This window comes from Mobula birostris, chromosome 24 (assembly GCF_030028105.1).
Source record: "Mobula birostris isolate sMobBir1 chromosome 24, sMobBir1.hap1, whole genome shotgun sequence".
Classification (NCBI taxonomy): domain Eukaryota; kingdom Metazoa; phylum Chordata; class Chondrichthyes; order Myliobatiformes; family Myliobatidae; genus Mobula; species Mobula birostris.
This window is the reverse complement of record NC_092393.1, coordinates 51184384-51210979: the sequence shown is the minus strand read 5'-3', so window position 1 is coordinate 51210979 and position 26596 is coordinate 51184384. Positions and strand designations below refer to the sequence as shown.

General features: G+C 44.7%; 1 protein-coding gene across 3 annotated transcripts; it reads right to left on the bottom strand.

Annotated features, from left to right (window-relative positions):
- Positions 1-474: 474 nt before the first annotated feature.
- tk1 (thymidine kinase 1, soluble) lies at positions 475-26596 on the bottom strand. Of its 3 annotated transcripts, none has more exons than XM_072242206.1 (7): positions 26336-26596; positions 26162-26193; positions 19578-19691; positions 11405-11498; positions 9382-9471; positions 8368-8487; positions 475-4368 (listed from the first exon to the last, which is right to left on the bottom strand). In XM_072242206.1, exons 1-7 carry the CDS (start codon positions 26390-26392, stop codon positions 4132-4134), a joined length of 744 nt encoding a protein of 247 aa, XP_072098307.1. In that variant the 5' UTR covers positions 26393-26596; the 3' UTR covers positions 475-4131. The 3 variants fall into 3 exon arrangements, with proteins under 3 accessions (XP_072098307.1, XP_072098308.1, XP_072098309.1); XM_072242207.1 differs by having other exon boundaries at positions 19578-19686; positions 26336-26369; XM_072242208.1 differs by lacking the exon at positions 19578-19691.

Below are 26596 nucleotides of genomic sequence, written 5' to 3'. Positions count from 1 at the left end.
TCTACATGCCTGACAAACACAATGCAATTATTTCATTAATAAGGATGTAATGCTGTGACTTTATAAGGCATTGGTTAGGCCACACTTGGGAGTATTGTGAACAGTTGTGGACCCCCTTATTAAAGGAAGGATGTGCTGGTATTGGAAAGGGTCTAGAGGAAATGATTCTGGGAATGAAATGGTTAATGTACAAGTTGCATTTGATGGCTTTAGCCTGTAGATGCTGATGTTTACAAGAATGGGGAGGGGGGTCTTATTAAAACCTATTGAATATTGAAAGGTCTAGATAGTGGATATTTCCTATAGTGGGGGAGTCCAGCATCAGAATACAAGGACATCCCTTTAGAACAGATGAGGAATTTATTTAGCTGGAGGGTGGTGAATCTGTAGAATTCATGGTCACAGATGGCTGTGAAGGCCAAGTGTAATATTGAATCAGATTCACGGTCTGGCAAGAGAGACACAAAACACTGATTGCAAGTATATTACATTATTTATTTACAAGTGAAAACATACTTAACAAAGCATGCACACACAGCGTCCCTTCCCAATGGTCATGTGCACTTCCTGCCTTAAAGCAAAGGAAGAGCAAAATTCTGTGTTATTTGATACCCAGTACATTTGAAACAGGCTAATCAATAGGAAAAGCAGCTGCAGTTTCTAAACTTAATCACGACATAAGTGACTTTCAACAGAATAAGCCACCCCCTTCCCTGCCCCCCCCCCCCAACCACAAGACACCAAGCTACTGGGTATATTTACAGCAGAGATTGATAGGGTTTTGACCAGTACAGCTGTCAAAAGGTTATGGGGATAAGGCAGGAGAATGGTGTTAAGAGGGAGAATAAATTAGCCGTAATGAAAAGATGTGGCAGAAGCTATGGTTGGGCAGAATAGCCTAACTTTGGTCCCTACCTTACATTCGCTGAACTATTTGATCTGACAGAGAATTGGTTGGCAGACAGGAAGCAAAAGGTGGGAATAAACGGGACCTTTTCAGAATGGCAGGCAGTGACTAGTGGGGTACTGCAAGGCTCAGTACTGGGACCCCACTTGTTTACAATATATATTAATGACTTAGACAAGGGAATTAAATGCAGCATCTCCAAGTTTGCGGATGACATGAAGCTGGGCGGCAGTGTTAGCTGTGAGGAGGTTGCTAAGAGGATGCAGGGTGACTTGGATAGGTTAGGTGAGTGCGCAAATTCATGGCAGATGCAATTTAATGTGGATAAATGTGAGGTTATCCACTTTGGCGGCAAAAATAGGAAAACAGATTATTATCTGAATGGTGGCCGATTAGGAAAAGGGGAGGTGCAACGAGACCTGGGTGTCATTATACACCAGTCATTGAAAGTGGGCATGCAGGTAAGGCAGGCAGTGAAAAAGGCGAATGGTATGCTGGCATTCATAGCAAGAGGATTAGAGTACAGGAGCAGGGAGGTACTACTGCAGTTGTACAAGGCCTTGGTGAGACCACACCTGGAGTATTGTGTGCAGTTTCGGTCCCCTAATCTGAGGAAAGATATCCTTGCCATAGAGGGAGTACAAAGGTTCACCAGATTGATTCCTGGGATGGCAGGACTTTCATATGATGAAAGACTGGATCGACTAGGCTTATATTCATTGGAATTTAGAAGATTGAGGGGGGATCTTATTGAAACGTATAAAATCCTAAAGGGATTGGACAGGCTAGATGCAGGAAGATTGTTCCCGATGTTAGGGAAGTCCAGAACGAGGGGGTCACAGTTTGAGGATAAAGGTGAAGCCTTTTAGGACCGAGATAAGGAAAAACTTCTTCGCACAGAGAGTGGTGAATCTGTGGAATTCTCTGCCACAGGAAACAGTTGAGGCCAGTTCATTGGCTATATTTAAGAGGGAGTTAGATATGGCCCTTGTGGCTAAAGGGACCAGGGGTATGGAGGGAAGGCAGGTATAGGGTTCTGAGTTGGATGATCAGCCATGATCATACTGAATGGTGGTGCAGGCTCAAAGGGCCGAATGGCCTACTCCTGCACCTATTTTCTATGTCTCTATGATCTTGGAAATTGTGTCCTCCAAACCCAATAGCAATAGGATTGATACTCCCATATACGTTTAACCACAGACAGGATTAATATGTTTACAATTCATGGAGGTATGATGTGCAGACAAATTTCAAAATTCTGCCCTTGCTGTACTGTTAATGGAAGAATCAAGATAGCACCAGCAAGATACTCAAGTATATGATATAGATGAAAATTTTCCAATTCGATTGGAGAAAGTGATGAATGATGGATGGTCAGTTGAGGAAGTCGCTCTTTACTGGATGGTGTTAAAACTCATTGGAGCACACATATCTAGGTGAAAGGAGATGCACTCTATTCACAATCCCAATTGAAAGGCAATTAGATTAGATGAATCACTTGTCAACAAGGCTGCTTGACCTTTGAACTCATCTAGCTGAAGCCTTGATCACTAATGAACTCCCAGGATGTTAACTGGTGGGGGATTTAAGAATGGACAACGATTAGACTCCTTGCTAGAGATAGTCTGTGCATAGATGGCATATCTAGCAGACAACTTCATCACCTGGGAGAAATTAATAACTTAAAAGGGCATTACTTACAGCAAAACATTCACTTCAAATCCAAAGACACTCCGATGAAGCAGCATGAAAATAGATAGGCGAGAGTTGCCATGGAGACAAACAGAAGATCTAGAAGCAATTAGTTGATGCAAGAGGCAGAGTAAATTCATGAAAAGTGAAAATACATTAACTATTTTAACCAGTAGTAATATTGGCATCAAAACTTGATTTTGATGCCACATATGCCAATTCCTCTTCTGTGCCACACTGACCTCTTCTCACCCTGCCCCCCGTGCCCCTCTTTCTTCCCTTTCTCCCATGGTCCACTCATCTCACATCAGATTCCTTCCTCTCCAGCCCTTAACCTTCCCAAACCACCTGGCTTCACCCGCCACCCTTTAGCTATCCTCCTTCCCCTCCCTCCCACCTTTTTATTCTGGCATCTTCCCCCTTCCTTTCCAGTTCTAAAGGTGGTCTCAGCCCAAAACGTCAACTGTTTATCCATTTCCATGGATGATGCCTGACCTGCCGAGTTCCTCCAGCATTTTGTTTGTGTTATGCCAACTGTTAAAAAAAATCATTACATGCAATATTTACATCCTTAATGCAACATCTGTCACCAAAACTTTACCTCCTCCCCTTACCAATATTGCATGGTCAATCTCAGTCTCCAGTGTTAGCTTACTGTAAAGTTAATAAGCACCAACATAAATGAATACCTTCATACTAATACTAAATCAGGGGCTTCCCAACCTGAGGTCCACAGATCCCTTGCTTAATGGTATTGGTCCATGGCATTAAAAAGGTTGGAAATCCCTCAGATGTGTACATTTGGTAGGGGGAGTCAGAAAAATCCAGTGCTAGTAAACATTGATGAACATGGTGTAAATTTCAGCAACACACATCAAAGTTGCTGGTGAATGCAGCAGGCCAGGCAGCATCTCTAGGAAGAGGTACAGTCGACGTTTCAGGCCAAGACCCTTCGTCAGGACTAACTGAAGGAAGAGTGAGTAAGGGATTTGAAAGTTGGAGGGGGTTTCAGGCCGAGACCCTTTGTCAGGACTAACTGAAGGAAGAGTGAGTAAGGGATTTGAAAGTTGGAGGGGGAGGGGAGATCCAAAATGATAGGAGAAGACAGGAGGGGGAGGGATGGAGCCAAGAGCTGGACAGGTGATTGGCAAAAGGGATACGAGAGGATCATGGGACAGGAGGTCCGGGAAGAAAGACAAGGGGGAGGGGGGGGACCCAGAGGATGGGCAAGGGGTATATTCAGACTTCAATTAAAGTCTGAAAAATTAGCAGTCTTCATCCAATGCAAATTTTCCATTATTAAACATGGGTTAATTGGGGAAAAGGGTAACCTTTAGAGATTCTGCTCATTGAACTATGGAGAAGCTGCTAAGAGCCCTGATAGAGGCATTTTCTGTTTCTATAAAGCACCTCCATTGCCTAGATGGTGGGCAACTAACGACTGAAAAAACAGCCCTCCGTAACAGCTCACATCTCAAAGGAAAGGGAACGCTAAAGGAACAATGACTGCAACGGTCAGAGCAGGGTGGACTTCAGTTACAGCCACTGGCTACACAGCTTGAAGGCTGCAAGTTTTCGAAGAGTTTCCTTGGTAATATGCCCCTGTCTCCATAGGCGGGATGATTTGAAGGTAACAGTTGTCCGGTTTTCGCTGCCCAACTTGTGACTTCGTTTTCCTTGCAATCCTGCTTGGTTGTCAGATTATCACTTGCAAAGTAGCAGACCCTACAGGTGGCTCGGTACATGTCCATTCCGCCAATCACCTCAATCTGGAGGAACACAGCAAGGTGTTAAATTAATACACGTAAACAAGACCAGAGGGCTCTGTTACCAAAGGTTCCCGGGTCTGAAATCATTTAAATACCCTGAACAGGCCTTAAACTCCACTCAGTCTTGAGTACCATCTAGTATCTCATCAGATTGTGGCTCATTTCAACCCTCTTCAACCACATCCACTACGTCTTTAATAAAAACCTCTCACCATCACTCCTGGAAACTTAAATTAACCGAGCATTCATTAGTTGCGGTAAAGAGGCCTCAACATACTTGAGCTTACTTTCCAAACCATGTTAATGGGGTTGTTTCTTGAGACAAGACAGTAGTGCCTTCAAGTCCCTTGTCATAAAGACTTCTAAAAATGAATGCATTTATTCACTGGACGCTGCTGACTGTAATTCACTCTTCACTGTTGCCCTGGAATTTTTGAGATAGCTAGGAGTTAACCATTTTGATGGGTTTAAGGCCACAATTAGACAGGGTAAGGATGGCAGACGTATTTTAGGTGAATGCTAATAAGTATCTTTTTGGCCTCGACAACAATCCAACTTCACCTGGCTTCACCTATCACTTAGCTTGTACTCCCTCCCCCCAACCTTATTCTGGCTTCTTCCCCCTTCCTTTCTGGTCCTGATGAAAGGTTGCAGTCCAAAACATCGACTGTTATTCCTCACCACAGATGCGGTCTGATCTGCTGAGTTCCTTCAGCATTTTGTGTGTTAATCGAGCACCTTGTTGGATCTCACACCAATTTTCTTTCAATTCCAGATTGAATCAAAAAAATGTAAATGCTTCAAAAATCATAAATTCATATTAATGGCACTAGCTGCAGATCCACTGCCTTAATCACTGTTATTCTATGCAAGTCCAGCTTGGCCATCCAGTGCAGTACTGAGGGAGTGCTCCTGTCAGAGGTGCTTGCTCTCACATAGATGGGAAAGATGCTGCAGCACTGTCAAAGTAGCAGATGCTCATGCAGGACATGCTCACCCATATTCAACCCTCAGTCAACATCACAGGAGCAGAATTAGGCCATTCAGCTCAGAGTTTGCTCCATGGACAATCCACTATCCCTCTCAACCCCATTCTCCTCCCCTTCCCCCCTAACCTATGACGTCCTTACTAATCAAGAAACCATCAACCTTCACTTTAAATACACCCAATAACTTGGTCTCCATACCCATCTGTGGCAATGAATTCCAGATTCACCACCCTCTGATGAATTCTACAGATTCACCACCCTCTGGCTAAAGAAATTCCTCCTCATCTGTTCTAAAGGGATGTCCTTCTATTCTGAGGCTGTGCTCTCTGGTCCTAGACTCCCTTACTGTAGGAAACATCTTCCCTACCTAGACCTTTCATTATTCAATAGGTTCCAAAGAGATCTCCCTCATTCTTCTAAACTCCATTGAGTACAGGCCCAGAGGCATCAAATACTCATATTAACCCTTTCATTCCCAAGATAATTCTCCTGAACCTCTTCTGGACTCTCTCCAATGCCAGCACATCCTCTCTTAGATAAGGGTCCCAAAACTGCTCCCAATACTCTAAATGGAGTCTGACCAATGTCTTATAAAGCCTTAGCCTTGCTTTTATATTACAGTCCCCTCAAAATGAATGCTAAGATTGCATTTGCCTTCCTTACCACTGCCTCAACCTGCAAGCTAACCCTTAGGGACTACTGAATGAGGACTCCCAAGTCCCCTTGCAGCTCTGATTTTTGAATTAGCTCCTCGTTTAGAAAAGTGTACACTGTTCTTTCTTCTACCAAAGTGCATGACCATACACTTAACTACACTGTAGCCCATCTGCCATCTCTTTGGCAATTCTCCTAATCTGCCCAAGTCCTCGTGCAGGCTACCTGCTTCCTCAGCACTACCTGCCCCTCCACCTATCTGCAAAGTTGGCCACAAAGCCATAATTTCTGTCATCTAAATCTCTGACAAAGGATGTGAAAAGTGAAGTAGTGAAGTGGACTTAGTCATCACATTGCTGACTGTGGGATCTTGCTGTGTATCATGGTAGCCATCGTCATTCTTACACACCACCAGTGCTGAAGACATGGATACAGCACAGTCCAACGAGCCCGCATCCAATTACACCCATGTAACTAACGTACAAACCCATAGGTCTTTGGAATGAGAAGGGAAACCGGAGCACCCACAGAGACATGGGGAGAACACAAACTCCTTGAGTAGCAGAATTGAACTCTGGCCACTGGCACTGTAAAGCTAACTACTATGCTACCATGCCACCCAGTTGATAAACACGTCCTTTCTTCTTTGTCCCAAGATGCTTGACAACAGGAGTAACACTCCATCTGGCGTTCAGCATTGAATCACACCAGAGTTGGGAGGAGATTAGTGGGATCAATGATTTTAAAGTAATTGCATGCAGCCATCATTCCTATTCTTAGCCCAGACCCTGCACCAATACTCGTGTTTAAAGTCTTCACGATACTCCCTTCTGCTCCACCACCCCTGGCTGCCCAACAGTCTCCTTGCCAAAGCACCGAGCAGACCAGAAAGATGAACAAAATGTAAGTGGGATTAGTACGGTGGTCAGTGTGGAGATGTTGAGCCGAAGAGCCTGATTCTGTACTGTACACTCACTCTACCTATGCCTCAGATGCAACTTCCCCATTCACCCTCTGACCCAGTCTGTGCCTGCTGGGGTAGCTGAAGGCCTAATGTATGTGTACCCAAGTCCAAATCCAGATCCTTTGGAGGCTGAAGAATACAGACTGCCTTGGGGTTTGTCAGTGGGAGGGAGGACTGGGCTTGTTCTTGTGTTTTGATTTTTGTGTTGCGTTGCTCTTATTGAACATGCTATTTTGGCACCAGAACGTGCAGTGATATTTATGGGCTGTCCCCAGCACACCCTTGGGTGTTGGTTCCTGACGTAAACCCATTTTCACTGTCTGTTCCAATATATACATGTGGCGCATGGCCAAGTGGTTAAGGCACTGGACTAGCGATCTGAAGGTCGTGAGTTCGAGCCCCAGCCGAGGCAGCGTGTTGTGTCCTTGAGCAAGGCACTTAACCACACACTGCTCCAGTCCACCCTGCTGAAAATGGTACTGGCAAAATGCTGGGGGTTAACCTCGCGTCCTATCCGGGGGAGAGTCTCGTACTCTGTCGCTTCACGCCACAGAAACTGGCATAAGCACCGGCCTGATAAGCCTATAAGGCTCGGGACAGACTTTAACTAACTTTAACTTCCAATATATATATTTTATATATGATAAATGAATCTTGTAAGCCCTTTAAATCCCACACCCTCACTCCATCTCTAACATCCAGCTCCATGACCAAGGCTGTGATCATAACTGTTTCCTATTTTGATTGCATCCCACGATGCAGCTGGAAACATTGTCCGACAGGTAACAAACATCTGAAAGGTTACTCATTCACAGAATCAACCCGCCATCACTATTTTGCAGACTTCTCTTTTACGATTATATTTAAAATCCCTCCCCAATAGTGGGGCTGATTAAAGTTTCCAAGAACAAGCAAGGTATCAAATTGCCTTTCCCTGCGAGGTACAATTTTATAAAAATGGTTGAAACTCCACCAGCGCCCCAGTGCCTCATCACTATATTCATGTGGATGCTGATGGTTCTACGTGACCAAAAAAGGGATGGTTCTCAGCATAATGATCTGCGGAGGGCACGGTAACATAGCAGTTTGCGTGCTATTACAGCACCCGCAATCCCTGATCAGGGTTCAATTCCTGCCAGTGGCTGTAAGGAGTTTGTACGTTCTCCATGACCACATGGACTTCCTGCGAGTACTCTCCTTTGCTCCCACATTCCAAAGATGCACTGGTTAGGATTAGTGAGTTATAGGCATGCTATGTTGGCACTGGAAGCATGGCAACACTTAAAGGTCGTCCCCAGCACATCCTCAGACTGTTGGTCTTTGATGCAAATGACACATTTCATGGTATCTGATGTTGTAACAGCTCAAAGGAGAAGAGTGACAAACACAGACCTCTTTTTCAACGCCAATTCTACTGGTGTAGGCAGCCTCTCGGTAACACTTCATGCACACAGCATTCAGTTTCACCACACTCTCTGCAAGCGGAACCAGGTTCAGAATGTTGCCAAAAGCCTAAAGATAAGAGTAAAATTATTTAAAGAAAAATCCCATGCTGAAAATGACTACATTCAGTACGACATTCTATTTAGAGAGATTAGAAGCCTTGTGTATCACATAGTAAGCAGCCCCTATCAACACCAACACCACGTAATTGTATACAAAATTGAGGGGTGTAGATTGGGCACATGCCGGTGGGCTTCTTCCACTGAGATTGGGCAAGACTAGATCTGGAGCCCATAGGTTAAGGGTGAACCTATGAAGTATTTAAGGGGAACCGGAGGGTGAACTTCTTCACTCAAAGGATGGTGCAAGCGTGGAACAAGCTGCCAGTGGAAGAGGTGGATGTGGATTCAATTCAGCATGCAAGAGAAATTTGGATAAGTACATGGATGGGAGAGGCATGAAGGGCTATAGTCCAGGCCAACAGAACCAGGCAGAATAATTTATTTTTCGCATGGACTAGATGGGCCAAAGGGCATACTTTGCTATGTTGTGCTCCATGACCATCTCCCCTGCAAGTATGTTCAAGAATGTAAGCACCTGTCATCATTTTTCATCTCAACTATGACCAAATGTTTAACTAAGGTGTCTGCCCACACCGCCACAGCACTCCAAGGCTAAGGATTTTATTGTTGGTTGGGCTGTGCTTTTATTGACCAGAGCAGCAGAACCATCAAATCTCCTGCCACCCAGATCGTGCAGAAAATGATATGGTCTCCACTGAATGTGGAATGATCAGGAATTCAGAAGTCCGAGGATATTTTGTGTAAAGTATCAACTCTCTGCCCAACGGAACACAAAACTCAGTGTGGTTTGGGTGGTGTTGAAGATATTAACAGCACAGAGTCCACACAAGATGACCGCACTGGGCTTCCCGACAAGGCTTGTAAGCTTGTTCTCACTTACTTTCCGCTGGAATGTTCCATCCAATGCTGCCACAATCACAGTCTTCCCTTTGTTAGCCATTTCCTCAGAGAATTCTACGCAATCTGGAAACTGCAGGACGAGAGGTATTTAATCACAATGCTGGACACTTCTGCCTGTGTTGTGGTTAAGGCGAGAAGAAAGGAGAATGGAGTTGAGAGAGATAATAAATCAGTCCTGGTGGAACGGCGGAGCAGACTCGATGGGCCAAATGGTCTAATTCTGTTCCCATGTCTTATGGGCTTGTGAATCAATCAACAGTTTGCTCCTCCATCAGTCATCATCATTATGTGCTGTGTCATATGAGGTGGGTGACCATAGTCTTGACCATGATTGTTCTTGGCAATTTTTTTTTTTTTTTTTTTGGGGAGTAGTTTGCCATTGCCTTCTTCTGGGCAGTGTCTTAACATGACGGGATACCCCAGCCATTATCAATACTCAGAGATTGTCTGCCTGGCGTTGGTGGTCGCATAACCAGGCCTTGTGATGTGCACCAGCTGCTCATACAACCATCCACCACCTGCTCTCATGGCTTCATGTGACCCTGATGGTGGGGGGGGGGGGGGGGGGGGGCTAAATAGGTGCTACATCTTGCCCAAGGGTGACCTGCAGAAGGAAGGAGCACCTCACACCTCCTTTGGTAGAGACGCAACTCAACCCTGCCAACTTCCTCCATCAGTTTGTGTAACAAAAGGGTCTCAGCCTGTAATGTCTACTGTTTACTCCTCTCCATAGATGTTGCCTGACCTGCTGAGTACCTCTAGCATTTTGCATGTGCTACTCTGGATTTCCAGCATCTACAGAACCTTGTGTTTGCGTGTAACATTAGGAAGTGCTCCAAGATGATGCAAAAATCAGACCTCCCCAGATTCAAGAGCATTTACAAGTCACATTATTCTCTCAGTGTTCAATATAGAAAAGTTTCCACATTGAGCTTCTTTCTCTAATCTGATTGGTTAGCCTTCTCAAATAATAACGAGGCAGCCTACATCACCCTGACAGTGGTGTCAAGAAAACAACCTCTCCCTCAGTCGCAAAAACAAAGGAGTTGGTTGTGGACTACAGGAGGAACAGAGACACCCCTATTGACATCAGTGGATCTGGGGTTAGAGGGAGAACAGCTTCAGGTTCCTCGGTATACACATCAGAGGATCTCACTTGGCCTGTAAATACCAGCTACGTGTTGAAAACAAGCACAGCAGCGCTTCTTTCACCTCAAACGATCAAACAGGTTCGGCATGAGTCCTCAAATCCTAAGCAATTTCTACAGGGGCACAATTGAGAGGATCCTGACTGACTGGATGACTGCCTGGTATGGGAACCGTACTTCCCTCAATCGCAGGACTCTGCAGAGAATAGTGCGGACAGCCCAGCGCATCTATAGATGTGAACTTCCCACTATTCAAGTCAAGTCATTGGGTGTATTTAAGGCAGAGATTGATAGGTATCTGTGTAGCCAGGGCATCAAAGGTTATGGTGAGAAGGCGGGGCAGTGGGACTAAATAGGATAAAATGGCAGAGCAGACTCGATGGGCCGAATGGCCTACTTCTGCTCCTTTGTCTTATGGTCTTATTCAGTACATTTACAGTGACAAGTACATAAAAAGGGCCCAAAGGATCATAGGGGACCCGAGTCACCCCAACCACAAACTGTTCCAGCTACTGCCATCCAGGAAACAGTATTGCAGCATTAAAGCCAGGACCAACAGGCTCTGGAACAGCTTCTTCCACCAGGCCGTCAGACTGATTAATTCACACTGACAAAATTGCATTTCTAAGCTATATTGACCATTCCGTTGTACATATTTTACTGTACATACTATTTTATTACAAATTACTATAATTTTCAATTTGCACATTTAGACAGAGACATAACAAAGACTTTTACTCCTCACAAATTTAATTTAAATCCTTCGCATATAATTCAATTTTAGATTGAAAATGCACAGATCCAAGAACAGTTAGCACAAGGATTTTGAACAGCCTGGACTACAAGCGTACTTACAAACTGTCCTTCATCAATTCCAATAACCGCTGCTTTTAAAGCTTCTTGATAAACTTCACTCAGCTTAGTCGCAGGAACTGCGTGCATTGTAAATCTGTAAAGAGAACAGAGTCACTAAGTATAGCTTTAGGAAATAGTTTTACATCATTGAGAAATTACAGTAACAGTTCCAACTGAGGACTGAAAATCACACAAACTGAATAAAGATAAATCCAGCCAGATGGCATGGTAGTATAGTGGTTAGCACAACGCTTTACAGTACAAGCAACCAGGGTTCACTTCCTGCCACTGCCTGTCAGGAGCATGTACGTTCTCCCTGTGACTGTGTGGGTGCACTCCAACATCTCCTACAGTACAAAACCGTTCTGCTTGGTAGGTTAATTGGTCAACATAAATTATCCTGTGATTAGGCTTAGAAGGTTCTTGGGCAATGTGGCTCCTAGCACCAGAAAGGCCTGTTCCATGTGGTATCTAAATAAATAAATAGCTACATCACCTGTTTGAGAACCTGGACAACCAACATGGACATAGTAAAACTTCACAAAATCATTGTAAGCAAAAGATGACAAATAATTCAAATGACCCAAGCGTGGGGTGGAGCAGTTGCTGAGACAAGAGCTTTAACAGAGGTAAGGCATAGGTTACACCAAACCAGAAAGCTCCCAGTTGTCACAAATTGGGACGGAATAGAAGAGGAAATCAAAACAACAGCATCAGTAAAACATGTGCAATGTACCAGGGAGTCAATAAAGGGAAAATCCACAAGGTCACAGAGGACATCAGCATAACTCAAAATTAGTTACGAGTACTGATATTTGATTCTAATTTACCCTGGCCAGATTTAGTCTCACCCCATTGACTAACTGACTCTCCTCTAATTGACTTATGGTCCACATCCTCACATCTACATTAATACAAGGGGACATAATTTTAAAGGAATTGAAGTATAGGATTATGATGGAATGGTGGAGCAGACTCAATGGGATGAATGGCCTAATTCTGTATGTCCTATGATCCATGGATGTCAGAGGTAGTTTTTAATTTAAAAAAAGAGGTGAGTGCATGGAACACACTGCCAGAGGTAAAAGGAAGAGATAGATATTACATTAGGGACATTGCAGAGACTCTTGAATTGGACATTCTGAAAGAAATGCGGGGGGGGGGGGGGGCGGGTGGTGAAGAGAAGAAAAGCATGTCACTATACAAGAGTCAGATTAATCTTACTGCTTGTTACACCACTGGCATTTAGGGCAGCAATGCAGGCCCTCCATCTCCGGCAGTGTTCACGGCTTCCTTCACTGTGTCAGTAGCTTCCTCTTGGCTTACACTACTGTCAATCATGCAAGCCTCCAAATGGCCTGTATGGTTCTATGTTGCAAGAAACCCAATCTCTTCTATCAAGTTATTTGTACATACACTTATGGTATGTGGTGTGGTATGGTACGTTACGTTACCAAAGACCAGAGAAAATTTCTACAGATATATTGTGAAGAATATTCTAACTGATTACACCACCACACCATTTGATATGAAGAGGCCATTGCACAAGATTAGAAAAAACTGCTAAGTGTCGCAAACACAGCCAGATCCATCACTGGCACTAGCCTCCCCAGCAACGAGGATATCTTCAAAGAGGCAGCATTGCTAAGGACCTTCATCACCCAGCACGCACTTTCTTCTCATTACTACCATTAGAAGGAAGGTACAGGAGCCCGAGGACACTCAGTGTTTTAGAACATAGAAGAATACAGCACAGAAACAGGGCAATCATCTCAGTGTTGTGCCAAGCCAGATAAAATGCAAATCAAAAACACCTAAATACTAATCCCTCCTACCTACACCACATCCATATCTCTCCATCTTACATATGTCTATGTGCCTGTCCAAACATCTCTTAAAAGCCTCTAATATATTTGCCTCTACCACCATACCAGGCATCCATGACTGAGTAAAAATACTTCACCTCTCATTTCCCACTTGAACTTGCCCCCTCTCATCTTCAATGCATGACTTCTGATATTAGGCACTCAAATACTGGGAAACAGATACTCTCTGTCCACTCTACTTATGCCTCTCAATCTTGTAAACATCTATCAGATCTCCCCTCAGCCTCCAACACTTTGGAGAAAACAACCCAAGTTTATCCAGTCTCTCGTGATAACATGTGCCCTCTAACCCAGCCAGCATCCTGGTAAATCTCTTCTGCACACTCTCCAAAGCCTCAAAATCCTTCCTATAGTGTAGTGACCAGAACTTGTAGGCAATACTCCAGATATGGCCTAACCAGAGTTTTATAAAGTAGCAGCCCAAGCTCCCGATTTTTGAACTCAATGCCTTGATGAATAAAAGGATTCCATAAACCTTCTTAACCACCTTATTAACCTGTGTAGCCATTTTGAGGAGGTATGAACTTGGATCCCAGAATCCCAAATTGAAAAGAGTGAATATAGGACTGAAGGTGTTGAATCTGAATGTGTGCAGGATACGGAATAATGTAGAACTTGCAATACAGTTGCAGATTGGCAGGCATGATGTTGTAGGCATCACTGAATCATGGCTGAAAGATTAATTGCCAGTCCTCCAGGACCTCACGTGTAGCTAGAGAGGACACTAAGATACTGGTCAAGGACCCAGCAATCTCACCTCTTGCCTCCTTCAACAACCCGCGGTAAATCCCATCAGACCCTACGGACATCCACTTTAATATTCATTAGGAAGCCCACCACTTCTGCCTCCTTGACCTCTAAAGGCCCTAACGTATTTATTTATACACTCAGCACTGATCTCCTGGTCCTCCATATCCCTCTCCTTGGTAAATACTAAAGTACCATTAAATACCTCCCTCACATTCTCTGCATCCAAGCAAATGCTCCCTCCTTTATCCTTGAGTGACATCACCTCTCTGTTACCCTCTTATTCCCTTCTTTAGTTCTTTTCTGGCTTCTTTATATTCCTCATGTGCTTTGTTAATCCTAACTTCCAAAGCTTTACACTTTTCCTTTTTCATCTTGACGAAATTCATCACCTCTCTGGATATCCAAGGTTATCTTATCTTTCCATCCCCATCCTTCCCTCTAACAGAAACACGCCTTTCCTGTACACTGTGCAATGGATCTTTAAACACGTTCCACATGTCTGATATGGACCTGTCACAGAAAAGGTGTTCTCAAATAAAGCTTCTTAGTTCCTGCCCAATGCCCTCATATTCTGCCCTATTCCAATTTAAAAGCCTCCCACAAGGACCATATCTATAGCTATCCTGAAAGTTAAGAAGTTGTGATCACTGTTCTCTAATTGCTCACCCATTGAAAGCTCATCTGGCCAGGCCCATTACCTGACACCAGGTCTAGTACAGCCCCTTCTATCATTGCACTGTCCACATACTGATTTAAGAAGCCTTCCTGGATACACAAATTCAGCCCCATCTGAATCCCTTACATGAATATGGTCACAGTTTATATTAAGGAATATTATCTTTATATTATTCGACACTAGCCCCCTAGGTCTGAGTCGACGTAGTAGTAGTTATATTAAGGAAATTGAACCCCCCCACCTTAATCTGATTATATATCTGTTCCTCAATATCCCAGTGCTTATTAGGGGGGTCTGGAGTACAATCCCATCAGTGTGACTGAACCCTTTCTATTCCTGAGTTCCAACCAAATGAACTCAGGGTCTGACCCCTCGATTTTGATTTTGCCTTTCAATACCTTCCCCACATCCACGTTCTGGTTGACCCTTTCCTTACTGACCTGGGGCTCTGGTTCCCAGTCACCTGCAAAACTAGCTTAAACTCTCCCGGGTAGCATCAGCAAACCTCCCAACTAGGATATTGGATCCCCTCCAGTTCAGGTGCAACGTGTCCCTCTTGAACAGGTCTCCACTCCCCCCTAAAAAAGGTTCCAGTGATCCAAGAACTTGAAACCCTGTCTCCTGTACCATCTCTGCAGCCATTCATTCACCTATGTTATCAACTTATTCCTACCCACACCCACCCATGGCACAGGGAGGAATCCAGAGATTACCACCTTGAGGTCCATCTCTTCGCCCTTTTTCCTAACTTTATAGACCCACTGCGTAGGACCTCTTCTCCTTTCCTGCCCATCTCATTGGTAGCACGGTCTTCACTTCTGCCATCAGATTTCTGAATGGGCAATGAACCAACCCATGAACACTGCCTCATTACTTTTGCTTTCATTTTGCATTTTTTAAAAAATATATTCATATTGTAACTTAGTTTGGTTTTGGTATTTCACTGTGCTGCTGCCACAAAACAAATTTCACTTGTCAGTGATATTAAATTTTCTTCAGATTCTTAAACTTACCCTATTTCATTTTCTACCTACTGCAGATTTAAACCAAGTTTAGTCAATGAGCAAGTGTTATTAATGACTGCAATTTTTTTTTGTTTTAAAAACTCTTTTTCCTCTCCAAATTCTTTTGCTCAAATTGCTGGTATGAATTTCTACCGAATGCGCTTTTCGAAGTAGCGAAGTTCCCTGTAACATACAATGCAAGAAATGTAACCATGGCCACACAAGAGAAAAGCCTTTTTTAGTGGCTGTTTCATGAATTCACTTACTCAAGGTGGCTTGTATCTGGTCCAAGTTGTAACAGCAAGCTCTTGTCTGCTTTGTGTTGAGACTGAGTTTTCACCTAGATCAATAGTTCTTTCTTCGGTATTTTTTTTTAAAAAAGCATTTGCGTCTGAAATAGCAACCGCTTCCTTGGTCAGAAAGTCAATACATCACTTCTGTTTGCAACATTTTAAGCAGTCTATTCCATTATATACTGTGAAACTATTGACTTACTGCCAGTGATAGATTGAACCTGGCTACAGCAGTGAGCGGAATTTTTTTCAATTTTGCGTTACTGTTTTAAAAAAGATCTTTACCACATGTATGTCAAAACAGTGAAATGTGCAGATTGTGTGAAATCAGTTAGGATTGCGCTGGGGCAGACCACAAGTGTCGCCACATTTCCAGTGCCAATACAGCAGGTCCACAACTCACTAACCCTACCCATGTCTTTGGAAAGCGCAAGGAAACCTGAGCACCCAGTCACAGGGAGAAGATACAAGCTCCTTGCAGGCAGCGGCAGGAATCAAATCTCCATCAATGATCGCTGGTGATGCAATACCATTATGCCAACCTCTAAACTACCCACTCTTATGACACTTCAGAGATAAACCAGATGAAAGTAACAAATATTTGATCCAAGACATGGGCTTAAGAGAAGTGGGGCCCTAAAAGGTGTGAAAATGTGGAGAATTCAAAGGAACACACAACAGAATGAAGATAGGGCCAGTTAGGGCTTTTCTCTTTGGAGAGCAGGACAATGGGAGGTGACTTGATAGAGGTGCACGAGCTAGAGGGGCTCAAAGTGATCTCGGGCTTTTCTCTTTGGAGCAAAGGACAATGAGAGGCAATTAGACAAGAGCTGCAGAAGAGAAAATGCAGAGGCCGAGTGGATAGCCAGACTTTCTCCCCCAGATAATACCCAGGGGCCATAATTTTAAGATAATTGGAGGAAAGTAATGGGGGGGGGGGGGGGGGGGAAGAAGAGAAGAGATGTCAGAAGTAAGTTATTTACACAGAGTGACGGTGCATGGAAAGCCTTGCCAGGGGTGGTGGTGGAGGCAGATTCATTAGGGGGATTTAAGAAACTCTTAGATAGGCTCATGGATGAAAGAAAAATGAAGGGCTAGGAAGGAAGAGTTAAGTTGATCTTATGATAGGAAAGGTGCACTCTGGCAAGGGTATGGGTTAATGAAGGAACAGGAACGCAAGAATAAAAATAAAATTTGGGACAAAAAGAAGAAAAAACAAAGATCAGTTCGGAAAAGGACCTCAGGACAAGCAGCAAGATGCAGGTGGGACACTGGCGCAGGCAGGACGCCAGTTCAGAGTATGAAGAAAGCCAGACAAGACAACAAAGGTATGATTCCATATACAGTACAGTAGACCTGATGTCTGGCCACGTCAGCATTTCTCACATACCTCTAAAATATGGGATCCCAACAGTTTAATGTTCATGCTCTTTCAAATGGGTAAACCCCACAGGAGCTAGAAACAGCTGTCACTAATCTAAGGGCCCTGACTGCCTGGCCAACTGCCACTCAGCAGGCTACATCGCAGATAGGCCAGCCAGGATTTCCGCCCAGTCAGAGAGCAAATGGACACGGAGTTGCAGACCATCTCGTGCTTCTCTAAGGATCGTCACCTTGCCACAGTGGAGAGGCTTGTGAGTTCCTGAGATACCACCCCCCCCCCCCCCACCCCCAAGAGCAATGTGCCTGGAGGTTCAGTCCTGGTACGGTCACCCACAGCGGTAAGGTCAGGCGGAAGGCATCAGACAAAAGGCTGATTTATACTTCTGCGTCAAATGTACGCTGTAGGTACTGTGTACCCCACGCCGTGGAGAGGCGCACGTCACCCCAAAAATGTAACTCGCGCATCGCAGCGATGCAGACCACAACTGTGATTGGTCCGCTTGGTAGCATGGCATTTCCTCCTACGCATTTCTGGTTGCTTTTCTCCTCCATGTCTGTACACTGATTGAATTAAATGGTTGGAGACGATGAACCAAATCGTCAAACCTACCTGCTGGCATCCGAAAATATTTGAAATGCATTTCCTTGTCCATGTCTCTCACGAAGAAACTCAGTGGCATAGAAACCCCACCGCCAGCTAGCGTTTTGGCGGTGAATTGCAGAGTGATGCAGACACAACTACGCATGCTTGCTATGGCGCAGAGCTGCGCAAAAGTATAAATCAGGCCTACGGTATAGCCTGTACGCACAAGTATAAATCAGCCTACAGAGCAATCCAACCAAAACCTCAAAAGTGGAGCTGGTCAAAGATGATGACACATCACAAAGGCAGTAAAGAAAGAGGAAGGCTGCAAGAGTGAAGGGTCACTCACCATCTCGCACTCCATGTCACTGGACCCTGACCCGGATCCACCAAGGATCGTGTGGTGGCTGCCCGTGCACCAGCCTCCCCACGTTAAAAAAAAAGCCACGCATACAGTCATTCCCCCTCAAGAGAATCCTAGTTATGGGTATCCATAGGCAGCTGATGTCCCACTGTGACACCAAAACAAGCTATCAGACAATTGATGCGAATGAGAGATGAGAGACAATGGAGAAACATTCAAAATGTTAATGATAGAGGAGAGAGAGATTAACAGAAAAGAAACACAATTCAGCTATTGACAGACCGGTTACTTTTAACCTGAACTGTTTGAAGTTTGACGGACGTGATACCCCAGCAGGGGGATAAAAAGAGCAGGTCCGCTAGGCACGGACACACACCATGAGATAACGAGACCCTGGAAGAGCAGTGTGCCCCCACAAGTTGGTAGGAGTTTGGAGCCCGGTTCGTGGGAACCGACCACAGACTCACAGGGTGTAAAGGTACAATCGGTGGGAACCTTGGCGTGTGTGTCTGCCCTTGCCTGGGTGCTGGGTTCACCACGGAAGAACGGTCGTATCCGGAATGGAGGGGTCACAGTTAGTGACCACAACAGGATAGAAGACATAAAAGGGTCCGCCCAAAAACCAACTGCGAAGACATCAAAGGTCTGCCCGAATCAAATTGCACACCTCCCCAACGGCACAACTGCAAACTGTACTAAGCTGAACTGAGCTCTGCGTCACTTAAGACTGATCATTTTACCCCTAGACTACGATAGAGCTTGGTTTGATTCCTATTACCCTAGTTCTGTGTACATGTGTGTATTATCATTGCTAACCTGTTGCATTTATATCCTTACGATTAGAGTACTGTGTTACTTATTTCTTTAATAAAACTTTATTAGTTCCTAGTAATCCAGACTCCAACGAGTGGTCCATTTCTGCTGGTTTGGCAACCCAGTTATGGGGTACGTAACACCACCAATAAACAACCTCTTTGGAGGGCATCGCACTGGACTCGAGTGATCACATGAACGGGCCTAGAATCTCAGGAGAGAGCTTCTGCTTAAGGAATTGTCAGGCAGATTTGGAGATGCTACAAACATATTACTTGATTTCATTTTAATATTCTGAGCTGTCAGCATTTAGTAATTGGACTATTACTAAATGAGCTATAATTTACTGTTATTAGTGATAATTAGATTGTTGATATGATGCAGCACAACTCCCAGTCCAAAGTCAGCACTCAACACTCACTTGTCATGTGTAGCCAGATCTTGCTTGCTGTACCGAACATCCTTTGCGTACTTTACCACAAGACACCGATATTGAGCAATTTGAAACCTCTTCACCCTGCGCATCAGTTCTGTACTGCGGGAGAAAGAACGGGAGCTTAATAAGAACTGCTGCCTAGTTATCAAGATTCAAAGTGCATTCATTACCAAAGAATGTATAAACTATACAACCTTGAGATTCGTTTGCTTACAGGCAGTCACAGAGCAGGGAACCCGAAGAACGCAATAAAAAAAATAAGACCAACCCCTAGTGCTCACAGAGAAAGAAGAAGAAAAAAACAAAATAAATCACGCAAACAACAGAAGCAAGCAACAACAACATCCTGAGCCAAATTGTGTCCTTCGATCCAGTAGGCCCAAAGCCTCGGTATTCAGTTCATCACATTAGCAGGGCAAGTCTCCACAAAGTTCACAGACACGAGGCACAGCAGCCGGGTGCAGTCTCACAGCCTTAGCGTCATGGAGAGAGGAGACCCCACACCATCTGGGCCAGCGTTTTAAGTTGTCTGAATTTCACACCAGGAATCGGGATCCACCTCAGCAAATTGCTCTGGGACTAAATTTCACTGTTGGAGAAGCTGCTCTTGATCTCTTCATATCGGCCTCAGCGTTTGGAGCGATCCGACCTCACCCGACTCTCGACTCCCTGCCTTTCCAGCCTGTGTAGTCCAGTGGTTAGATTGCCCAAACAGCATATTGTGCCTTGCATTAGGACCTGGATCTCACCATGGCAAATCACTCCGGGCCTAGCAATTTGCTTCGGACCTGGATTTCGCCGCTGTTCTCTACCTCACCAAATCGGCTCGGTGATGAGAGTGATCCACCCTTGGACTCAGGTAAGGCGGACAGGTATCAGAACTCCTTTGCCCCGCCTTCTCCCCTCCGAATTGTCCACTCCAACTCCAAGTGTGTCAATTTTGCAGCACACCAGCAGGGGGCGCATCTCTCGAGTTCGGTTTACCCTTACTCACCTCATTGTTTGCAGTGATAGTTTACCACAATTTTCTTCCAGTGTTTTTTACTTCAAAAATTTATTAAATGTTTTTAATTGAATTCCCTTGCTTTCGAACTACAAGTAAGCTGTCACATGTCTTCGGTAACGCTATCTTAAACCAGATCATGCCATTTTATACATGCATCATAAACAAGATTCCCCCACCCACCAACATAAAATGTTTGTTTCCCCAATGTCATTCAGTTGGCTTTGCCTCAGCTTTTCTACTGCAGAAATCATCATCCATTCCCATTATCACCTGATCTGCATTTAAATTATTCAACCAGTCTATATTAAAACAACACCTTGGTCCCATGCAAACAACTGCTGTAAGATTCATTATCATTTGTATTAAGTTTTGTTTTCCATTCACCCACACAACCCTACTGGGTTTCAGATCAAAGACACAGGGGAGCTGTTGGAAATCTAAAACAACACACACAAATTGCTGGAGGAACTCAGCAGGTCAGGCATCAAGTATGGAAATGAATAAAGAGTTGAAGGTACGGGCCGAGATGCTTCTTCATAACAGAAGAGGGCGGGGAAGGTGCCAAAACAAAAAGGCCGGGGGTAGGGGGTTGGGGGAAGAGAGTAAGGAGAAAAGCCAGGTGATAGGGGAAGCAACACACACAAAATGCTGGAGAGGGGAAGCAACACATACAAAATGCTGGAGGAACTCAGTGGGTCAGGCAGCATCTACAGAAATGAATGAACAGCTAACGTCTCAGGCCTTCATCAGGACTGGAAAAAAAAGAGGTCAGAGTAAGAAGGTGGGGGGAGGATAGGAAGTAGTACAAAGTGGTAGGTGATGGGTGAAAATAGGCCAGAGGGGAGGGGTGAAGTAAAGAGCTAGAAAGTTGATTGAAGGAGATAAAGGGCTGGAGAAGTGGGTATCTGCCAAGAGAGGACAGAAGAGCATGGAAGAAAGGGAAGGCGGAGGAGCACCAAAGGGAGGTGATGGGCAGATAGGGTGAAAGGGGGAAAACAGGAATGAGGAATGAAGGGGACAGGCAAAGGGGGCAATTACCAGAAGTTTGAGAAATCAATGTTCATTCCATCGGTTTGGAGGCTACCCAGATGGAATACAAGGTGTTGCTCCTCCAACCTGACCATGGCCTCATTGCAGCAGTAGAAGCAGCCATGGACTGACATGTTGGAATGGGAATGGGCAGCCACTAGGAGATCCCGCATTTCCTAGTGGACAGAGCGTAGGGCGCTCGGCGAAGCAGTATCCCAATCTACGTCGGGTCTCACCGATACACCAGGAGCACCAGATACAGTAGGTGACCCCAAGAGACTCACAGGTGAAGTGTCACCCCACCTGGAAGGACTGTTTGGGGCCATGAATGGTAGTGAGGGAGGTGGTGCAGGAGCAGATGTGGGACTTGTTCCGCTTCCAAGGATAAGTACCAGGTGGGAGATAAGTGGGGAGGGGCAAATGGACAGGACAGGCGCGTAAGGAGCGATCCCTGTGGGAAGGAAAGATGTGCTTAGTGGCAGGATCCCATTGAAGATGGAGGAAGCTTGGAAATTTCAGAGAATTATGTGCTGAATGCGGGAGCTAGTGGGGTAGTAGGCGAGGACAAAACAAAAGGAACCCAGTCCCTGGTGGGGTGGCAGGAGAACAGAGTGATGGCAGAGATGTGGGTGAGGGCAGTATTGATGGTGGATGTAGGAAAGCCCCTTTCTTGAAAGGAGAACACCTCATTAGTTCTGGAATGAAAAGCCTCATCCTGTGAGCAGATGCAGTGGAGACAGAGGTGGAGGCCCGAAAAGAGAAGTTGGGGGCGGGGGGGAATGACACAGGGGAGATGACAGGCAGGTGAAAAGAGGTAGAAGGCCAGAGTGGGGAATAGAAGCAGGGGGGGAGTGAAGAAAGGGATTCTTTTTCAAACTGGAAAGCAAAATTGATATTCATGCTGTGGTATCCAAGACATCTTCAAGAAGTGGTGCTTTAGGAAGGCGGCTTCCATCGTTAAGGAGCACAGAAGCCTGAAGGCACACACACAGGAACAGTTTCTTCCCCTCTGCCATCCGATTTAGAAATGGACACTGAACCCATGAAAACTACCTCACTATTGTTTTTAAATTTCTGGTATTTTGCATTTTTTATTTTAGCCTAACTATTTAATAGACATAAATACTTAATGAAACTCAGTTTTTTCCTCTATATTTATTTATCATGTATTTCATTGCTCTGCTACCACAAAGTTAACAAATTTCACGATATATGCTGGTAATATTAAATCTGATCCGAAGCCAACAGGTTGGAGGCTACCCATATGGAATATGTGATGCTTCTCTGCTCTGAGAGTGGCCTCATTCTGGCACAGGAGGCCGCCATGGACTAACATGTCAGAATGGGAATCGGAATTAAAACATTTGCCCACTGGGATGTTCCGCTTTAGGTAAGTGGGGCTAAATTTGTCAGGCATGTTCAAGAAGGATTCCTGACACAGTGTGTGGACTGGCCGACGAGAGGAGAGGCCATACTGGATCTAGTTCTGGGTAATGAACCTGGTCAGCTGGCAGACCTCTTGGTGGGGGAGCATTTTGGTGAGTGACCACAACTCCCTCAGCTTTAGCATAGCTATGGAAAAGGATAAAAACAGACAAATTGGGAAAGTGCTGGGGAAGGGCCAACTATGAAGGGATGAGGCAGGAACTAGCGAGAGTAAATGGAAAACAGATGTTCAAGGGTGAAAGCACAGAAGTAATGTGGAGGAAGTTTAGGGGCCACTTGTGCTGGGTTCAGGATAGGTTTGTCCCACTGAGACAAGGAAAAAATGGTAGGAAAAGGGAACCATGGCTGACGAAACACATGAGGCAACTCGTCAAGAGGAAGAAGGAAGCACATGCTAGATATAAGCAGCAGGAGGGGCTCATGAGCAATATAGGGTAGCCAGGGAGGAGCTTAAGAAAGGACTTGGGAGAGCTCAAAGGGAGCATGAGAAGACCTTAGCATGTAGGATTAAGGAGAACCCCAAGGCATTCTACACGTATGTAAAGAACAGAAGGATATCAAGAATGAAGGTGGGGCCACTAAAGGATAAAGAAGGCAACATGTGCCTGGAGGCGGAGGAGGTTGGGGAGGTCCTAAATGAATACTTTGCTTCAGTATTCACAAGTGAAAAGGACCTTGATCAGGGTGAGGTCGAAATAGAACAGGCCTGTGTGCTGGACAATGTGGAGATAAAGGAAGTAGTAGTGTTGGATCTTCTTAAAAACATCTAAGTCCCCAGGGCCAGACATGATATACCCCAGGTTGCTGTGGGAAGTGAGAGAAGAGATCGCTGGAGCAGTAGCTATGACCTTTGAATCCTCTTTGGCTGCAGGGGAGGTGCTGGAGGATTGGAGAATGGCAAATATAGTTCCCTTGTTTAAAAAAGGTAATAGGGAGAATCCTGGGAACTATAGACCGGTGAGTCTTGCGTTGGTGGTCTGCAAACTATTGGAAAGGATTCTTAAGAATAGGATCTACAAGCACTTGGAGAAGTACAGTCTACTCAAGGATAGTCAACATGGCTTTGAAGGGAAGGTCGTGCCTCACGAGCCTAACTGAGCTTTTTGAAGAGGTAACAAAAGAAGTTGATGAGGGTAGGGCAGTAGTCTTTGTGATTTTTATAAATGACCTGGATGAAGAGGCGGAAGGATGGGCGAGTAAGTTTGTGGATGACACGAAGATTGGAGGAGTTGTGAATGGAGTTGTAGGTTGTCGAAGGTTACAAGAGGATATAGATAGGATGCAGAGATGGGCAGAAAGGTGGCAGACGGAGTTCAATCTGGATAAGTGTGAAGGACAAACCAGAAGGCTGAGTATAGGGTTAATGGTTAGTTACTTAAGTGTGTGGACCGAACAGAGGGACCTTGGGGTTCAAATCCATACATTCCTCAAGGTCGCTGCACAGGTTGATAGGATAGTAAGAAGGCCTATGGGGTGCTAGGCTTCATTAATAGGGGGATTGAGTTCAAGAGTAGAGGAGTCATGTTGCAACTATACAAACCTCTGGTGAGACCACACTTAAAGAGTATTATGTTCAGTTCTGGTCACCTCATTATAGGAAGGACGTGGAAGCTATGGAGAGGGTGCAGAGGAGATTTACCATGTTGTTGCCTAGATTGGAAAACAAGTCTTATGAGGCAAGCTTAGCAGAGGGCTGGGACTTTTCTCTGTGGAGTGTAGAAGGACGAGAGGGACTTGATAGAGATCTACAAGATTATGAAAGGCATAGCCAGTACCCGTTTCCCAGGGCACAAACAGCAAACACCAGAAGGCATATGTACAAAGAGAGAGAAGTTTAGGGCATCAGGGGTAAGTTTAAAAAAAAGAGGGTTGTGGGTGCCTGGAATGACTTGCCAGGGATGGTGGTGCAGGCTAAAACATTAGGGGTATTTAAGAGCCTCTTGGACAGGCAAATGGACGAAAGAAAAATAGAGGGTTACAGGGTAGTGTGAGATTAGTATTTTTTTTAAAAAAAGGAATATATGGGTCGGCACAACATCGAGGGCTGAAGGGCCTGTACTGTGCTGTAGTATTCTAGTGTCTAGTAATGGAGAGGGGGTGCTCAAACGAAGCAGACCCCAATTTACAACCCCAGCAGATTCACAGGTGAAATGTTGCCTCACCTGGAAGGGCTGTTTGGGGCCTTGAATGCTGGTGAAGAGGTATACAAAGGATAAACACAAGCAGGCTTTTTCCCCACTGAGTTTAGGCTAAGCTAGAACTAGAGGTCATGAATTAAGGGTGGAAGGTGAAATATTTAAGTGGACCATGAGGTTGTGAGAGTGTGGAACAAGCCACCAGTGGATTAGGTTTCTACTTCAACATTTAAGAGAAATGTGGACAAGTACATGGATGGGAGGGGTATGGTTCTTGGGACTATGGCCAAATCGACAGGACTAGGCCCGGACTAGACACCCAAAAGGCCAGTTTCTGTACTGCAACTCGTTTTTGGGACAAACCATCAAAATCTTTAGCAAAACTTATTTTAAAGGTGCGTCTTAAAAGCACAATTATTTTGTTTACAGCGCCGGCTCCAGAGTTTGATCCTGCAAAGCCAAAGCGTTTTCACGATAAGCGGAGATTAAATTTGAAAACGACTTGGCGGAGTTAACGCTCCAGCGGGTTACAGGGTTAGCACAGAATTAAAAAAATAACCGTTTTCAAATAATATCATTGCACTGTTTCCAAAGTTGGCACCAATATCAGCGCTGGAGGAAATTAACCGGACATGTTGTACTGCCGCCTCTTTTAACAATGAGAGATTACAACCACGCAGCATTTTCCAGAGCTGTTTATAAAGGTAACGTGAGGTAAAAAGATTAAAAGAAAACTTGCAGTTTTTAACTGAGTTACTACTGGAAACACGACATTTAATAAAACCGCCTGAAATGAAAGAACGAATGAAAGCCGAGGTCAGGGCGGAAACGCGGGAAGTCACCGAAACAAAAGGGTGGTGGAACTATAGAATACCAGTACAAGAGAAAAGGGCAGGTAATAACATTTATTCAATCTACTACAAAAATGGCAAAAAAAAAAACAATGGTTTTACCTTTTCCCTGAGAACATCGGTCCGAAGATGATCTGAAATCACACAAAAAAAAAATCAGTTAAATGTGTTCAAATCTGGCGCCTTTAGGAAAGGAATTGCGATGGTCACGTACGCTACATCCTCTTCACAAACGGCAAACGCCGGCCAGAGAGCCGACGGTCGTATTTTGCCTACCTGAATTTGTCCCTTCATTTTGTTGGGAGACGGCAGCGAGGGAGACAAGCAGTTCATCCTGCGGCAGATAATACAAAAAGCTCTAAGGTAAAATAATTTAAACCCACGTAGTTGCAAATATGCTTCTTTCCCGTAAAGATTAGCAAATAACACGTAGAATGACAAGAGACAAAACTGAAAATTTCCACACACACACTGCAGCGCGACTGAATTCAAATCACTCAACGCGCTGCTGAATAAAAGTTTGGTCACTTTTCAACC